The 17,214-nt window shown below is 38.7% G+C and overlaps 1 protein-coding gene across 1 annotated transcript in view; it reads left to right on the top strand.

Moving 5' to 3' along the window:
- The window catches only part of SCN2A (sodium voltage-gated channel alpha subunit 2), a 131,238-nt gene that overhangs the window by 80,388 nt on the left and 33,636 nt on the right, over positions 1-17,214 (top strand). Inside the window, exons 16-17 of the mRNA XM_075070143.1 lie at positions 3,845-4,201; positions 5,369-5,848. Of these exons, the coding sequence (XP_074926244.1) occupies positions 3,845-4,201; positions 5,369-5,848 (837 nt within the window). The remainder of the gene's footprint in view (positions 1-3,844; positions 4,202-5,368; positions 5,849-17,214) is intronic.

Raw genomic sequence — 17,214 nt, 5'->3', positions numbered from 1 at the left:
AACCCAACAGGTACCGCTAGGGAAAAAAATCTTCCAACAACTGTGCATGCGGTGCACACACACACCTACTTTGGAATGGACATGAGCAACACATCTCAAAGAACAACAGTTACAAGAAGTAGGTAACCATTTTTTTGGATAGCCTCAGACAGGGCTGGTTCTAACTTTTTTGCCACTTCATCCAAAAAAAAAAGAGCGCCACCCCCCCGTAACACCCCCGCTGTGAGCCCCGCGCCACCCGAAGCCCTGCCCCCCTAAGCACTGCACCGCCCAAACCCCTGACCGCCCGAAGCCCCTGAGCACCGCCTGAAGCCCCACCCCCCCGAGTGCCACGCCAGGCAAGCGCCTGCTCCCCCGAGCGCTGTGCTGCCCAAACCCCCGTCCTCCCCAAAGTTCCTGCCCCGCCCAGCACCGCACTGGCCGAAGCCCCACCTCCCCAAGTGCCATGCCGCACAAGCCCCTGCCCCCCTCCAAGCACCACCCGGCTGAAACAAAAACAAACAAACAAAAAAATCCTCCAGCGCTGCCCCGCCGAACCAAAAACACCCGAGCGCCACCCCGCCCCAAGGTGCCACCCCAAGCACATGCTTGGTCGGCTGGTGCCTGGAGCCAGCCCTGGCCTCAGACCAGTGGGTCCTTGAGATCTGAGGAAGATTTGTGAAACAGGTTTCCATTGGTACTAGGAAGGTGTTGTTTGGTTGATTCCCAAATAATTCCTTAAATTACAAAATCTTGCACTGTATGGAGAAAACATCTATGTCTGTCATTCTACCCTAATAATAATTAAAACTCTGCTTACGCTTTCTTTCCCTCTGTGATTCACTTCTTGCTACATCCCGTTAGTGATGAATGAGGAGAGAAGGTGTGCAGGAGAATGAGAAATTTCTTACCTGATAATTTTCTTTCTACTAGTAGCTTCTCCCCTCATTCAGCTCACCTTGATAGTCTGGTAAATTACTGGAATACAATTTATTACAATTGAAGTTTTCCTCTGAATCAAGAGTTGGATATATAATTACCTTAATGTTATTTATATAGTCTATCAAGTTGTGTCTTAATGCTAATAATCAGTTGCTAGAGTTCTATTTAGAAGAACTCTTCTGGTGACCTGAGTTAAATAGCCTCCAGCAACACCACTGAACTGCCTCCATATTCCACAGGAGGGAGGTATTATCCATTAGTGATAAATGAAGAGAGACGTAGTGAACAGAAACAAAATGATAGAGTGAGGCCATGTCTACACGACGAGATAAAATCGATTTTAGATACGCAATTTCAGCTACGAGAATAGCGTAGCTGAAATCGAATATCTAAAATTGATTTACTCACCCGTCTTCACCGCGCGGGATCGATGTGAGCGGCTCGCCACGTCAAATCCGGAAATCCGTTTGTCTTGGTGGAGTTCTGGAATCGATCTAAGCGCGCTCAGGGATCGATATATCCCGTCTAGATGAGACGCGATATATCGATCCCCGAGCAATCGATTTTAACGCGGCGATACGGTGCGTCGTCTAGACGTGGCCTAAGAAATTTCTTAGTCACTTCACCAGTGAAAATAGTCTGGTTAGTTTACTTTTTGTTTCTACTTAGTTTCATATCTCGATCTTCGTACAATAACACAATGCTATACTATTTGGATTGTAAACAGTGCAGGAAAATGCTTCGGTCCTATCAAAAACTGGTTTTAACTTTTTTTAAATCATGAAAATATTTATATTAATACTGAGGCAAATCCTGGCTTTTTTACTTAGGTAAAACTAATTGTATTCAATGGCAGTAAAGAATGAATAGGGACTTAGGGCTTTGGACTATTAAGTTTTGCAAAATCATTTTATTCTAAAAATAATACATTATACATCTGGGGTTTATTCTACCTTACAGTGTCTCTTGAACAAAATAATTCCTGGAAAAAAATGAAGAGTGATTATCTTTGAGCTGATCCTGTTAGGTGCTGATCACCCTCAATGAGAGAATTTGGGGAGCTCAGATCTTACTCTGTGAATAGGTTGCCAAATTAAATTACTTTGGCAACTTTAATTAGAATCTTGTCACGTAGCAACTACAATGTAATTAACATCCTTCCTTGTGTATAACATCTTTCATGATGAATATTTGCATGCTGCCATTATTACTAGTGAAATCGGGGATACTATGAATCTTCTTAAGAGGGTTCAGTAAATTTAGCTCAAAGAAGCTGAGTTGGTCAGTATTTAACTTGTGCATTGCTGCCAGTTCTCATGATTATATCAAAAGTCTCATAGAACTTAATGTTTTTCTTGAAACTCCAGCTCATGGAATCAAGTGATAATGGAAGAATTTTAGCTTTCATTTAAATAAGTAAAAGTAAGTTCCCAGCTCTCAGCGTTGTGGAGAAAAGTTTGAAAATATGAACTGAATATATCCTAACACCTAAGAAAGGAGAAAACAAATAAAAACAATCTACCATTTTTAAAAAAATCCAATTATTTTTAAGCCAATCTCATGTTTTTTAAACAGATTAATAATTTTTGAATGCTTCAGGTTAGCAATACTGTTTGTGTACAACTAGAAATGTATGAACCAATTCAAATGAAATAACAAATACCGTTAGCCCAATTCCTGAAATAATCCCAACCAGAACTTTTTTGAGGTTTGATTTAAAAAAACAACACACAAGTGTTTATTTGTTTAATTTATATGCATTTGCTCCTCTGCATTTCAGCCGAGAGGAAATACTAAAATACACCGTTGGTTGCAGGCCTGCTTGAAACCAAAAAGGAATTTCATGCAATTGGAATAAACATTGTAACTCTATCATCCTTCTTTGAAGGAAACCTTCCAAACTTGTGAGGTCCACCCAGACCTAATGTCACTGAAAAACAACTGCAGGAGCATCAATGATGCATTCTAGCAGCAATTACATCCAGTACTCTTCTGCCAGGATGACCTCTGTGACAGGAGGAAGTGAATTTGGAGGAATAAAGGAGATAAAATCTTTTTCTCAGGTGGATTTAATGAGACAGGGTAAAATTTTCAAAAGTGCCTAAGTCCCATTTTCAAAAGTGATTTAGGCACTTCAGAGCCTTAGTCCCATTGACTTTCAGTGAAATTTAGGATCTTACGAGTCTAAATCACTTTTGAAAGTGGGATTTAGGATCCTAAGTCACTTGAGTGCTTCTGAAAATTTTACCAACGTTCCTTTTATAATAGCTGGGTGCTTCACTCCAGATGACAAATCCCCTTCCTATATATATGCTGTTAGTGAGTATTCTCTTTCATTGAACTGAAAGCAAAATGTATTTTTATATTATTTATTTTTTACAGGACGTAGGGCTCAAGTCATCCCTGAGATAATTCCACTGATTTCAGTGATTTATCTCAGGGATGAATTTGGCCCATTGTCTTTTTGGTTCTATGTAGCTTGTTAGCAACTAGTCATCTGCACTTTATCTATGGGAGCTATATCCTTGAGAAAATTAGTGGACATGATAAGCATGTTCATTGTGGTGTTACTGATCCCAACAGAGTGGTTCTCTCTTTTTTTAATGTGGTTACAGAAAAAGGCACAGTCTGAGGTTCTTTGGCATTTGGGTGTAACTGAAGCCCGCAGTGAAAGGCTACATTTTTTTTGGCTGTTAGGGACTTGAATTAGGACTTCAGTCTGTACATGCCTTATTGTAGAAACCTACTAAGCCTTCGTGGCCAGCATCTATGAAAACATAAATGTGGTGACTGAAGGTTGTAACAATTAAATAAGACATTTTACAATTATGGGGTTTTGGTAACTGAAAATCTTAAATGCATTGATAATTTCATTATAATTAGCAGCATCAGTAACAGCGCTCCTTTGCTCTTGTTTTTTCAGCTTCGAGTTTTCAAGTTGGCAAAATCTTGGCCAACACTGAATATGCTGATAAAGATTATTGGTAACTCAGTGGGGGCTTTGGGAAATTTGACGTTGGTGCTGGCCATCATTGTCTTCATTTTTGCTGTGGTTGGTATGCAGCTGTTTGGTAAAAGCTACAAGGAATGTGTCTGCAAGATCTCCAATGACTGTGAACTTCCACGCTGGCACATGCATGACTTCTTCCACTCTTTCTTGATAGTATTCCGAGTGTTGTGTGGAGAATGGATAGAGACTATGTGGGATTGTATGGAGGTTGCAGGGCAAGCCATGTGCCTTATTGTTTTCATGATGGTCATGGTGATTGGAAACCTAGTGGTATGTACCTAATTTATTTTGCAAAAAATGATGCCTTATGTTATAAAATATGCTTTTAATTTTAACTGAGGTGAATAACGGGAGTTAAGGGCCAACTTTTTAAAATTTAAACTATCCAAATTCATCTCATATTTTAATCAAAATAAGACAATTCATATCATAACTGAACCTGGAATGTAAATTGATGGCTCTGTGAACACTCTTTCACACATTTCTTATTGATTAATATACAGCAGCCTATACTAGGAATACACTGTCTGTATGGTATGTGTAGTGTACGTGTATGTCAGGACAGCCAGGTGACTGGCTGTAGCTTGAGCAGGAGCAGACACAGGCTGGAGCAGGAATAGTCTCTGTCATTACGTCAGGTAGCAGGGAGCATCCCCAACAAGGTAGTGACACTGAGCAGACTGGAGTTGTTACTTTCATTAGGATCCTGTATACCTGCCATGGAGTCACCTGGTTAGACCCTTGCTTGTGGATTGGCTAGACCATTAGGACATGTAAGTAATTATCTCAAATGACTCAGACTCCGAGCACTCAGAACACACAGGCTTAGAGATAACTCTTTAGGCTCAGAACACTCAACACAATACATTACATTGTATGAGTATTTATTTCTGTAGCATTTATTGAATATTATTTTTCTCAATGTCATATTTATTTAAATAGTAAAGGGCAACGGTTTGCTAAGTATCCAGCCTAAGAAGCTGGGTAGATGTATGGTGGGGGAGGGAAGGAAGAATGACTGCACAACTGCGTCCTAATGGCTGGAGTAGCCTCTGTGAGTCCTTTATAACCCCCTTCAGGGCAGAGAGTGGGTCTACTGCCACCCTCTCTCATCCTCTCTACACGTGCCTTCACCTATCCCATGCACACTGTTGTGAAAAGAGCTCATACAGCCTGGGGCTCAACTTCTGGGACCTGGGTTTTCACCTTAGTTGTCATCTAGCCAAGTGCATTTTGTGAGGATTTGCAACCTGAAATGCTGTTGGCAAGAAATAGTACAATATAGCACGAATAGACTAGAAAGAATGGCCTTCAGATTGTTTGACATTACCGCTAATCATGAAGTAAAAATTATGTCATTAAACATGACATAAAGTAATTACTGTCATCACTTAAAAAATAAGACATCAGCTATGTTTTCTCCTTACTGTCTTTTAGGTACTCAACCTCTTTCTGGCCTTACTGCTGAGCTCATTTAGTTCAGACAATCTTGCGGCTACAGATGATGATAATGAAATGAACAATCTCCAAATTGCAGTGGCAAGGATTCAGAAGGGAATAGATTATGTGAAAAGAAAAGCACGTGAATTCATCCAAAAAGCCTTTGTTAGAAAACAGAAAGCTTTAGATGAAATCAAGCCTCTTGAAGATCTAAACAACAAAAAAGACAGCTGCATTTCCAACCATACTGTCATAGAAATAGGTAAAGACCTTAACTATCTTAAAGATGGGAATGGAACTACCAGTGGCGTAGGCAGCAGCATGGAAAAATATGTCATCGATGAAAGTGATTACATGTCATTCATAAACAATCCAAGCCTCACTGTGACAGTACCAATTGCTGTTGGGGAATCAGATTTTGAAAATTTAAATACAGAAGAGTTTAGCAGCGAGTCAGATCTAGAGGAAAGCAAAGAGGTAGGTCTATTTTATATTAATCAAGATGAGTTGTGACTTTATTTTCCATTTTAGCATTGATTTGTCTAAATTTGATTCCTTTATAGTACCATATACAACCTTGTAATAGTAGATATGAAACTTGATGGAAGGTTGTAAGTTTCAAATGTGAAAGAAGCAGAATATTCTATTCTATTTATTGTGACAGTAGAGACACTTTTGACCTTTTTGAAAATTAAGATTAATTTCTATTTTTCATTTTTATTTTAGCAAGATAATTCAATAATTGCAAAAGGTGCCAATTTTCTAGCCCAGGAAATTGAAGTCCTCAGTTTATGCATAGAACCACTGTAGAATGAGAAGCAGTCATGCAAATTTCCCCACACTTGCCCTGCCAGTGCCTTAGTATTTCAACTGGATTCTGGAGGGTCTGCTTATGGAAATAACTTATCTCCATTCCTGTTCAATGTTTGACCTCTTTGAAACTGTCAAAAAGAATGCCCCTGATGACTATGGCTTTTTTTCAGAATATAGCACTTGGGTTCTGTACTGTGATCATTGACACCACTGAAGTTTCATCAGATGGTAACAACCACCAGTTAGGGCTAGATCTAAACCAGTGACCTAAAGGTAACTGTCACAGAGTGTGGAGGAATCAGGGCCCTACACCCTCACTTCCTGCAGTTCACTGTGACTCTCAGCCAGCCAGTAAAACAGAAGGTTTATTAGATGACAGGAACACAGTCCCAAGTAGGACCTGTAGGTACAACCAGGACCCTCAGCCAGGTCCCTCTTGAGGGGCAAGGAGCTTACACCCCAGACCTGGGGTACCCAGCCAGCCCAAAACTGACCCCCCCTCCAGTCGACTCACTCCCTTCCCCTCGGCTCCTTTTCTCACCTTTGTCCAGTTTCCAGGGCAAAGGTGTCACCTGGCCCCACCCCCCTCCTGGCTCAGGTTACAGGCTCAGGTATTGTCCCTCAAATAAAGTCATCCCCTGCTCTCCCATCCCCAGTGCAGACAGTCCCAGTAAAACTAGATGACATTCCCAGGTCAATCCACCCCACTCCCTACTGTGTCACAGTAACAAAGTCTGGAACTTTTTTATCCCAACATTAATCAACTTCACACAGCTGCCCATCTTTATCCTGCAAGTGTTGAGGCATTTGAATCCAATAACTTTCCCTGCCACAGATTAAAATTTAAGACACAAGTGTCCATGGATGAGCCTCTCATGCCTGAGTCTGAGGGTATGTGTAATATTTAATAGCTCATCCTGAGTCCCTTTTTCCCACTGCCTGCATCAAATTTGTAACCACTTTTTCCAGTTTCTCTAGAGAAGTTCCTTTACTGTTACATTTTACAAATATATTTTTGTTTAAAAATTGTTAAGAAGAGTGCTTAGTTTGTACTTTATTGTTGAAATTATGACTCAATATAGAGCAGAGCTGGAAAAGTGGTTTAATAGACTTCCGACATTGTAAGGTTTATTATTATCCCTCTAAGCATCCTACATACCCTAAGTGCAAACATAGGACATATATCTGCTGAACTATTCTATTCCATTTTAATCTGCACTAAAGAAGAAGAAGAAACATTCCCCCTCAAGCACCTTCTAAGAGGTTTGGTTGGTGCATCATTCCATGATGATCTGACTATTTCCGAGCTTTCACTGCTACCAGAGGATCAGCCAAGTTTACTACCAAGCTTATCAAAGTCTTTCTAATACTGAGAGAATCAGTAATTGTCAGATGACAGCAGTGATACAGGTTCTTTCTCCCCCTCTATCTAAATCATGTAGTTTCTTGGTATAATCCTGCTTCTTGACCTTTCTGTTTTTCCATGTTTCCAGGTATTTCCCCTGAAATAAGATTATCACAATCCTATTCACTTTACACCTAATACAACTATAGATGCTATTCATATGCTATGTTAAAATTTTGGGGAGAAAGGATCATTGTATGGTTCAAACTCATGACTAAGGGTCAGAAGACATGGGTTTTGTTCCTTGCAAACTTTCTTTATTATCCTGATGAAGTCACTTAATCTGTCTGTCTCTGTTTCTTCATCTGTAAAATAGGAATAATAATTATATAAATTACAGTGGTGTTGTCAGGTTAAATTTAATTAATTTGTGTAAAACACATAAAACTTTCCATATGAGGAATTAAATAGGACATCAAAATACTACAATTGTATTGTACCATATTTGTATGTATTGATTATAATTGTCAGTGATGCATTAGGTGGTAGATACTATTGTATAAATGATGATAAAGAAAAATTCTGTGAACATCAATACTCTGAGATGGTGCTAGTCCTACTAAGACCAGGACCATGGTCTCAGTGGTACACTTATAAAACCTCTCTTTCTCTCTCTCCACTTCTTATTCTGAGCTCCCACCCAGATCCAAGTAATTTTGTGTAAATACCAGATTGGGGTCCACGTATTAATGGAGGGGCTTTCCTTTTGCCTTACACTGTTTATGCTTCTTGCTGAAAGCACTTGTTTAGACATGTCTCAGGCATCCACTTTTGCTTTTCTAGTCTGTCCTTTGTCCCCAAGATGGATTCCCAAGTACAGGACTCTGAAGATCCCTCATGCTCCCACCAGATTCTCTTCTTTTAATCTTCCTTTTTGGATGTTTTCCTACAATATGAATTAAACTTAAATAAACAGGCCTTAACATCTATCTTCTCTTGGGAAATCCTGTCTGGGATTAGATCTATATATGCTTTTCCTTTATTCCTCTAGGGCTTGAGCCTGCCAGGCACTGAGCACTCAGGCTCCAAGACATCTTTAAGCACAAAGTTAAAGCACTTGTTTAAGTGATTTGCTGGATTGGCATCAGAGTGCTCAGCACCTTGCAGGATTAAGCCCTTAATAACAAGGGCTGAACATAAAATAAGACAGGGCAAAGATCCTAACATCCCTTTTGTGGACTTATCTCTATTGACAGCTCCTATAGACAGCTTCATCCCAGCCCATTAATAACCTTCAAATACATCCACAAGTATTACATTAACAGCAGCACAATGCCTTTTTGTCTTTTCATCTAGACCATTTGTTGATCCTTCAGAAGTCATGTGTTCCCTTTAATCACACCTAATGAGTTTTGGTTAAACTAAGAAAGGCATCCACTCATAAGATTTTCTTTGACATTTTAAAGTAATAGAGATTCTTGGCAAGATGCAGTAGTAAAAAGTTTCCCTAGTGGATTCATTAATCACTTAAATTGTACATGGTCTCCTCTCTTTATTCTTCTCAGGTATATAAGTCTTATTAAACTGTCTTTCTCCTCTCAGACTAAAACTGTTAGGCATTTCAGCTTCATCCTGTAAGGCGGAAGATTGCTATATGTTCATGAATTATTTAGTAGGTAATTGTCCTCATTTAAAATCTCCAGCCTCTAGGATTATCCTTAATCTGATATTAAGCAAACAGTATGCTTCTTAAATATCCTTAATCTGATATTTAGCAAACGGTACTCTGCAGAAATGTCCTTTGCATTAGCTCTCCTTCAAGATAGTTGTTCTCAGTCATTGATATTACTGCTTCTGGAAGGTTAGTGAACTACAAGTTCAGACGGTTAACTCCATTTCCTAGGGATAATGAAGTTCTATGTCCTTATCTTAAAGTGGTGTTAAACTTTTGTGAGACAAGGTGAGTGAGGTAATATCTTTTATTGGACCAACTTCTTCAGAAGAGCTCTGTGTAGCTTGAAAGCTTGTCTCTTTCACCAACAGAAGTTGAACCAATAAAAGATATTACCCTCACCCACCTTGTCTTTCTATCTTGGGACTGATATAGCTACAGTAATACTTAATTTTGATATAATTCCTGGAGGGATCATTCTCTAGGGATCAAATCATGGGACAGTTGAGAAGCAGGGGTTCTAGGTTCTATTCCCAGCTCTTTCATTGAGTCACTCTATATCCCTGGGCAGGTCATTCAGACTCTCTCCAGCTTTTCCATCTGTAGGATGGGTATAATACTTCCAATCTCACAGGAGTATTATTGGGTATTATTTACTAATGATTGCTAAGCACCTTAAGATCCTCAGATGAAAGGAATTATAGATGTGTACATTATTCTTAACAATTATATTTTGCCAGCCTTTTCCTTTCATCCTCATTCTTCAGGGTTTGTGTTGTTTTCTATGACATTTATATTTAGAGGGCAGTAAGTATCTATTTGGACATAACTTGGAAATTTCATAAATCTTTTCTCTTACATTTTTGGGGGAACAACATTAATCTTTGAAAACAATGAACAGAATTCTTACCCATGTAAATAGGTGCAACTCTGCTATAATCAAGAGTTGGGCCCACTGACATTAGATATGAATTTCTCTCAGTAACTCAGATACCAAAATCTGCTACATACATGCTTGAGATTTTCTAATTAGAATAGACTGCAATTTTAAGGTTATAGGTTATAAAAAATCGATCTAGGGAGTAGTTCTGTAAATATTTTTGTTATTCTGTTGTGGTTAAAATTGCTATGCTGAAATATTGTTAAACTTTTCTACTTTGTTTACAAAGGGACAAAGTTTCCCACTAGCATTTTAAGAACACAAAAACATAAGGATGGCCATACTGGGTCAGACCAAAGATCCATCCAGCTCAGTATCCTATCTACCGACAGTGGCCAATGCCAGGTGGCCCAGAGGGAGTGAACCTAACAGGTAAAGATCAAGTGATCTCTCTCCTGCCATCCATCTCCACCCTCTGATAAACAGAGGCTAGGGGCACCATTTCTTACCCATCCTGGCTCATAGCCATTAATGGACTTAACCTCCATGAATTTATCTAGTTCTCTTTTAAACCTGGTTATAGTCCTATCCCTTTCTTAATGGTTCTAACATTCTATTAGCTTTTTTGGCTGCTGCTGCACATTATGTAGATGTTTTCAGAGAACTATTTACAATGACTCCAAGAAATCTTTCTTGCATGGTAACAGCTAAATTAGACCCCATCATCTTATATCTATAATTGGGATTATGTTTTCCAATGTGCATTATTTTCCATTTATCAACATTGAATTTCCCAGTCACCCAGTGTTGTCAGATTCCTTTGTAACTCTTTGCAGTCTGCTTTGGACCTAACTATCTTGAGGAATTTTTTATCATCTGCAAACTTTGCCACTTCACTGTTTACCAGTTTTCCAGATCATTTATAAATATGTTGAAAAGCATTGGTTCTAGTACAGCTCCGTGGGGGATCCTGCTATTTACATCTCTCCACTGTGAAAATTGTCCATTTATTCCTATCCTGTGTTTGCCATCTTTTCATCAGTTACAATCAATGAGAAGACCTTCCCTCTTATCTCAGGACTGCCTACTTTGTTTAAGAGATTTTGGTGAGGGACCTTGTTAAGGGCTTTCTGAAAGTCCAAATATACTATATCCACTGGATCACCCTGTGCACGTATTTGTTGACCTCCTCAGAAAATTTCAGTAGATTAGCGAGGCATGATTTCTCTTTGCAAAAGCTGTGTTGACTCTTTCCCAGCATATCATGTTCATCTATGTGTCTGATAATTCTGTTCTTTACTATGGTTTCAACCAATTTGCCTGGTATTCATGTTAGGCTTACTGGCCTGCAGTTGCCAGGATCACCTCTGGAACCTTTTTTAAAAAAAAAATTGGCATCACATTAGTCATTTGGTATAGAAGCTGATTTAAGCAATAGGTTACATACCACAGTTAGTAGTTCTGCAATTTCACATTTGAGTTCCTTCGGAACTCTTGGGTCAATATAATCTAGTCCTGGTTATTTATTATTGTTTAATTTATTAATTTGTTCCAAAACCTCCTCTCCTGTTACCTCAATCAGGGACAGTTTCCCAGATTCGTCACCTAAAAAGAATGGCTCAGATGTAGGAATCTCCCTTACATCTTCTGCAGCGAAGACTGATGCAAAGAATTCAGTTAGCTTCTCTGCAATGGCCTTATCTTCTCTGAGTACTCTGTTAGCACCTCGATCATCCAGTGGCCCCCCTGATTGTTTGGTAGTCTTCCTGCTTGTGATGTACTTAAAAAGTTTTTGCTGTTAGTTTTTGTGTCTATTACTAGTTGCTCTTCTAATTTGTTCTTGGCCTGCCAGATTATACTTTTACACTTGACTTGCCATAGTTTATGCTACTTTCCCTTTTCCTCATTTGGATTTGGCTTCCAATTTTAAAAGGTTTCTTTTGTCTTTAATTGCCTCTTTTACTCTGTAATTTAGCCACAGATTGTGCTCATCCCTTTCCCAAGCAAATAGGGCAATTAGCATATATGGGACTACTAGCATGAGTAAGAAGTACTCACATCAATGACAGTTTATAGAATTGGGCCCCAATTTACGATCACATAACATATTGGTGCTCAGGCTCAATCCAGCACCCAATGAATACAAAAGGAATTTTTTCATTCAGATTTTAGACAATATGGCAATGGATGCTATAGAAATAGTGATCCATTAGATTTCCTTCCAAAGTGTAGGTTTCAGGATAATAATTTTATCAAAAATATTCATCTGATATTTTTAAAATTCTTAATACAAATGGAGGCATCTTCTAGAGCTATTATAATCATGTTATAATGTATTTTTTATTTTAATCAGGATTCAGAGGTCTAAAAAGCATGTATTATTTTACACTCTTACATTTTATTATATTTCTCTGAATGTACTTAAAATAAATGTTTGAAGTCTTTAATCAGTCAATATGTATAAGAGTTTCCAGAGCAGAAAAGCAGAGATACTTGGTATCTTGAACTTCATTTCCTACAATTCTTACTTCTCACAGGCATAAAATCAGGCTGGATCAATCAAGAATGCAGCTCTGGTGCTTTTTTAACCAGGCCGAGCAGCGTATCACCAGTTTTACACAGGTTACCTAAACAAGTTATAAATATATATGATCACTTTTCTAATGGATATTGACTGGCCTGCATGCTACTCAGCTATGTTTCTTGCCCATCCATTGCAATATAGTAGAAATGTTCAAAACTACTCTTTGCTGAGTCATGTGACTCACATCACTGCATGGTCAGGCAAGATTGGCACCCCCAATATTTTTATGAATCAGATTGTGACTTATCTATGAACTTTTTAATGATATTCTTTAATGATATTCTAACACATTTTTGAGGTACATGCTATGTAACTTTTCCAGCTTTGATGACAAAGTTTTGGGACTTAGTTTTGAAGTAGCTAAGGTATAAGAGGGACCAAGTAGAATATTGTTTCTCATAAACATAAAAAGGAATATTTTTAATAAGCCCAGGAGTATGTTATATTGATAATAGAAAGCTTTTGGAATTTTCTCATACTATCCTATTTTAGTTTTTTATTAAGGTAATTTGCAAATTCAAATAACCATCCACTTGTGCATAATTGTTTGTTTATATTTTTTTATCTTCAGGAATATTTGTTGTTCTCTAAACCTTGTATAGGCAATTTAATTATTATGGACTATATCATGCAATAACAGAAGCACCATATAGCATAAATTTTAATTTAATTTACATAATCAAAGTAAGTTACCATCATCTGGTAAAAGAGCTTACACAAAACTGATATTCCGCCAAACAAACATTTGGAAACCAATCTGTACTCAATTATACACACACCCATATCAAATTCTGGGATTGCAGAGAGGGATCTCAGAGCAAAATCTTAACTCATTTTGATCATCGTGGAGCCCTTTAATTTATATAGAAGGAAGAAACCCATTCTAAAAATTGGCAAAAAAAATCTAAAAGTGATAAAACTGCCTGTTGTAAGGAACCTGAACATATTTTCATCTTTTAAGTCACAAGTAAAATAAAAAAATTCTAATCAGCAATGTATTATTGATTTTGAACCAAGGGATATCCTCTATCTCACCCACTCAACATTACCATACTATTTATGATGTCATGAAGCAATATGATGCTGTAGTCAGTCTGGAACAGCACAAAACACACTATAAATCAGCAGAGTGAAAATGTGGACATTGACTGCATTAGTGGTGGTGAAATTTGTGTGGTGAATAACTTATATGGCAACAGTCTCTGATTTTATAATTATTCATTGTAATTGTTTAATAAATATTTTGTGTGAAAAAAATCAACCCTATGGATTGTTCACAGATTTGTCACAGAATATTAGTATTTTGTAATTCCACACCATGGAATTACAAAATACGGGCTACTAGGATGATCCGAGGAATGGAAAACCTGCCTTATGAAAGGAGACTCAAAGAGCTTGGCTTATTTAGCCTAGCCAAAAGAAGGCTGTGGGGGGATATGCTTGCTCTTTATAAATATATCAGGGGGATTAACATTAGGGAAGGAGAGGAATTATTTAAGCTTAGGTACCAGTGTAGACACAAGAAACAAATGGGTAACAAACTGGACATAGGAGTTTAGACATGAATAGATTGAAAGGTTTCTAACCATTAGAGGAGTGGAAGTCTGGAATAGCCTTCCAAGGGGAGAGTCAGGGGGCAAAAGACATATTGGCTTTAAGACTATTAAGCTTGATAAGTTTATGGAAGGGAATGGTATGATAAAGATAGTTTAAATTTTGGCAACTGGTCTATGATTATCAGCAGATAAGTGCTGCCCAATGGTGCGGTGATCGGGAATGTTGGATGGGATGGATCTGAGTTACTGCAGAGAAAGTCCTTCCTGAGTGTGGCTGGTGAGTCTTGCCCAATGCTCAGGGGTTAGCTGATTGCCAATTGGGTCGGGAAGGAATTTTTCCTCCAGGGCAGATTGGCAGGGGCCCTGGAGGTTTTCGCCATCCTACTGCAGCGTGGGGCATGGGTCAACCTTGCTGGGTGGAATTTCTCTGCAGCTTTGAGGTCTTCAAACACCACAATTTGAAGACTTCAGTAACTTCGACATAGGTTAGGGGTTTGTTATAGAAGTGATGGGTAGGCGTTCTGTGGCCTGCTTTGTGCAGAGGTCATACTAGATGATCATATAGTCCCTTCTACCTATGAGTCTATGTGAGAAGTCAATTAATCACAGGATACTTGTTTCTTCTCAAATTAAATTATCTGAACTTTGATAAACAGGAACCCTTTTCTCTGTTAGAATATCCATGAACATGATCATGTAGATTTTAAAAAGAGTTTTTTAAAGAAGCCTTTAGAGTACTTCCCATGTGAGTGATTTGTGTAGGTATTGAACGCTATTCATGTCTGTTGGTTGCCAAATGTTCACAAATAGACAGATCAAATGGGTTATGAATAAGCACAAAGCAATAGCAGTGGTTTTAATCAACAAGGAAAAATTCTCAATTAATTGTTTTATGATATTTGTATCATGGATATAAACACCACCATTCTCTCAACCACAGATCATCTCAATTTACCTGTTGTTATCCAATGCAACTCTTTTAAAGTTGAGTGAGAAATGAGGAAACAGTTTATTAAAAAAAAACAGGATCTCTGCCTGCAACCATCTTTCTAACTTTATTCTCTTGTTCTACTGTTTGGTTCTCATCCCTTTACCCTGATTTCATAAGAATCATAAATCAAAAGGTTGGAAGGACCGTCATGAGGTCATCTAGTCCAACCCCGCTAAAGGCAGGACATTTTCCCTAAATAAGCCCAGCCAGGGTGGCGGTCTAGCTGGACCTTAAATAGCTCTAAAAGATGGAGATTCTCACCCACTCCTAGGGTACCCATTCCAATACTTCACCACTTCCTAGTCCAGAAAGTTTTTTCTAAATCCGCCTCAGACTTCCGCAACTGCAACTTCAAAACCATTGCTGGCTCCTTGTTCTGTCGCCCGTCACCACTGAGAACAGCCTAGCTCCCTCCTCCTTGGAGATCCTTCAAGTAAGTTGAAGGTGTTCTAATCAAAATCCCCCCTTAGTCTTCTCTTCTGCCCAGGCTATAAGCGCAGTTCCTTCAGTCTCTCTTCATAAGTCATTGCTCCAGTCCTCTATCATTTTTGTTGCCTGCTCCGCTGGAACTCTCTCGCAAATTGTTCCAAAGACGTCCTTTTTGTAGTGTGGCTCCCAACTGGAGCACAAATTCAGAATGCGGCCTCAAACCAGTGCCGAAATAGAGGGGAATAATCACATCCCTCGATCTGCTGCTAACACTCCTCCTAATACAGCCCAGTATGCTATTAGCTTTTTTGTTTGGCTACAAGAGCCACACTGTAGCTCAAATGTTCAACTTCCATTACCGTAACCCCAGATCCTTTTTCTTATCGACACTGGCTACTTAGCCAAACAGTCCCCAGCTGTAAGCAGTGCATGGGTTTTTCTGTCCTAAGTGCAGGACTTTGCACTTGTCCTTGTTGAACTTCATGAGGTTTCTTGTGGCCCACTTCTCCAATTTGTCTAAGTCTCCCTGAATCCTATCCCTGCCCTCCAGCGTGTCCACCACTCCCCCCAATTTGGTGATTTCAGCAGCTCTTGAATGGCATCCTGACTAATTGTGAAATTTCTGACATTTATTTTAAAAAGTTAAACTCAGAGCTGTTTATTACTCTCAGTTTAGCATTTTAAAAATAAATAAATAAAAAAACAAAAGCTAAAAGTTCAAAGGGGCCTGGATGTAAGTGAAGCAACATTATATAAATCTGTGAGGTGTGTGTGAAGTTCAAAAAAGAAATCATATCTAAACCTCTTGACAAACTCTGTTGCTACATTTTGTAGTCCTTCCCTGGTGGCTAGACTGCTTTCAACTTTTCATTTCTATTTTAAAAGCTAAACTAAGAGCTAGTCTTCTTTTATCATATTGCTAATTGAACTATGACTTAAGGTGTTACTGATAAACGTGAAATTTTAAAGATACCTATGTGAGGTGATCAGGGTAATGATGCTTTAAAAATTATTTAAGTATTTTTGTATCTTTCCTATATAATATGAAAAGTAGGAGGGAGAGTATATGTATCATAAGTCAAAGTAGACACCACTGAATCAGAATAATTTCCTTAGTATGCTATTTGGGTGAAAAAAATTATCTTTCTAACTTCCTGTCTAGCAGCCTGGCTTTTGAACACAGTGTCATAGGGCATGTCTCCACTGCAGCAGGGTACATTTCTTCCCTTTCGGCAAAACAAACTCATGCTCGCTCCGCTCAAGCTAGCATGCTAAAAATAGCATTGTGATAGTTGTGGCACTGGTGGTGGCTCAGGCTAGCTGCTCAGGTCCAAGCCCTCCTGACCTTTGGGTCTCAGGTCAGATGCTGTTGCTGCAGTGTCCACACTGCTATTTTTGGTGTGCTAGCTCAAGCAGAGCTAGTATGAATTTGTTTACATGGGCTGGGAAGCATGCTCCCAGCTGCAGTGTAGATCAGGGGTCAGCAACCTTTCAGAATTGGTGTGCCGAATCTTCATTTATTCACTCAGATTTAAGGTTTTGCGTGCCAGTAATACATTTTAACGTTTTTAGA

The sequence above is a fragment of the Chelonoidis abingdonii genome, chromosome 10, assembly GCF_003597395.2.
Source record: "Chelonoidis abingdonii isolate Lonesome George chromosome 10, CheloAbing_2.0, whole genome shotgun sequence".
NCBI classification, from domain to species: Eukaryota; Metazoa; Chordata; order Testudines; family Testudinidae; genus Chelonoidis; species Chelonoidis abingdonii.
The sequence above is the reverse complement of the archived record's forward strand: the minus strand, read 5'-3'. Positions and strand labels throughout refer to the sequence as shown.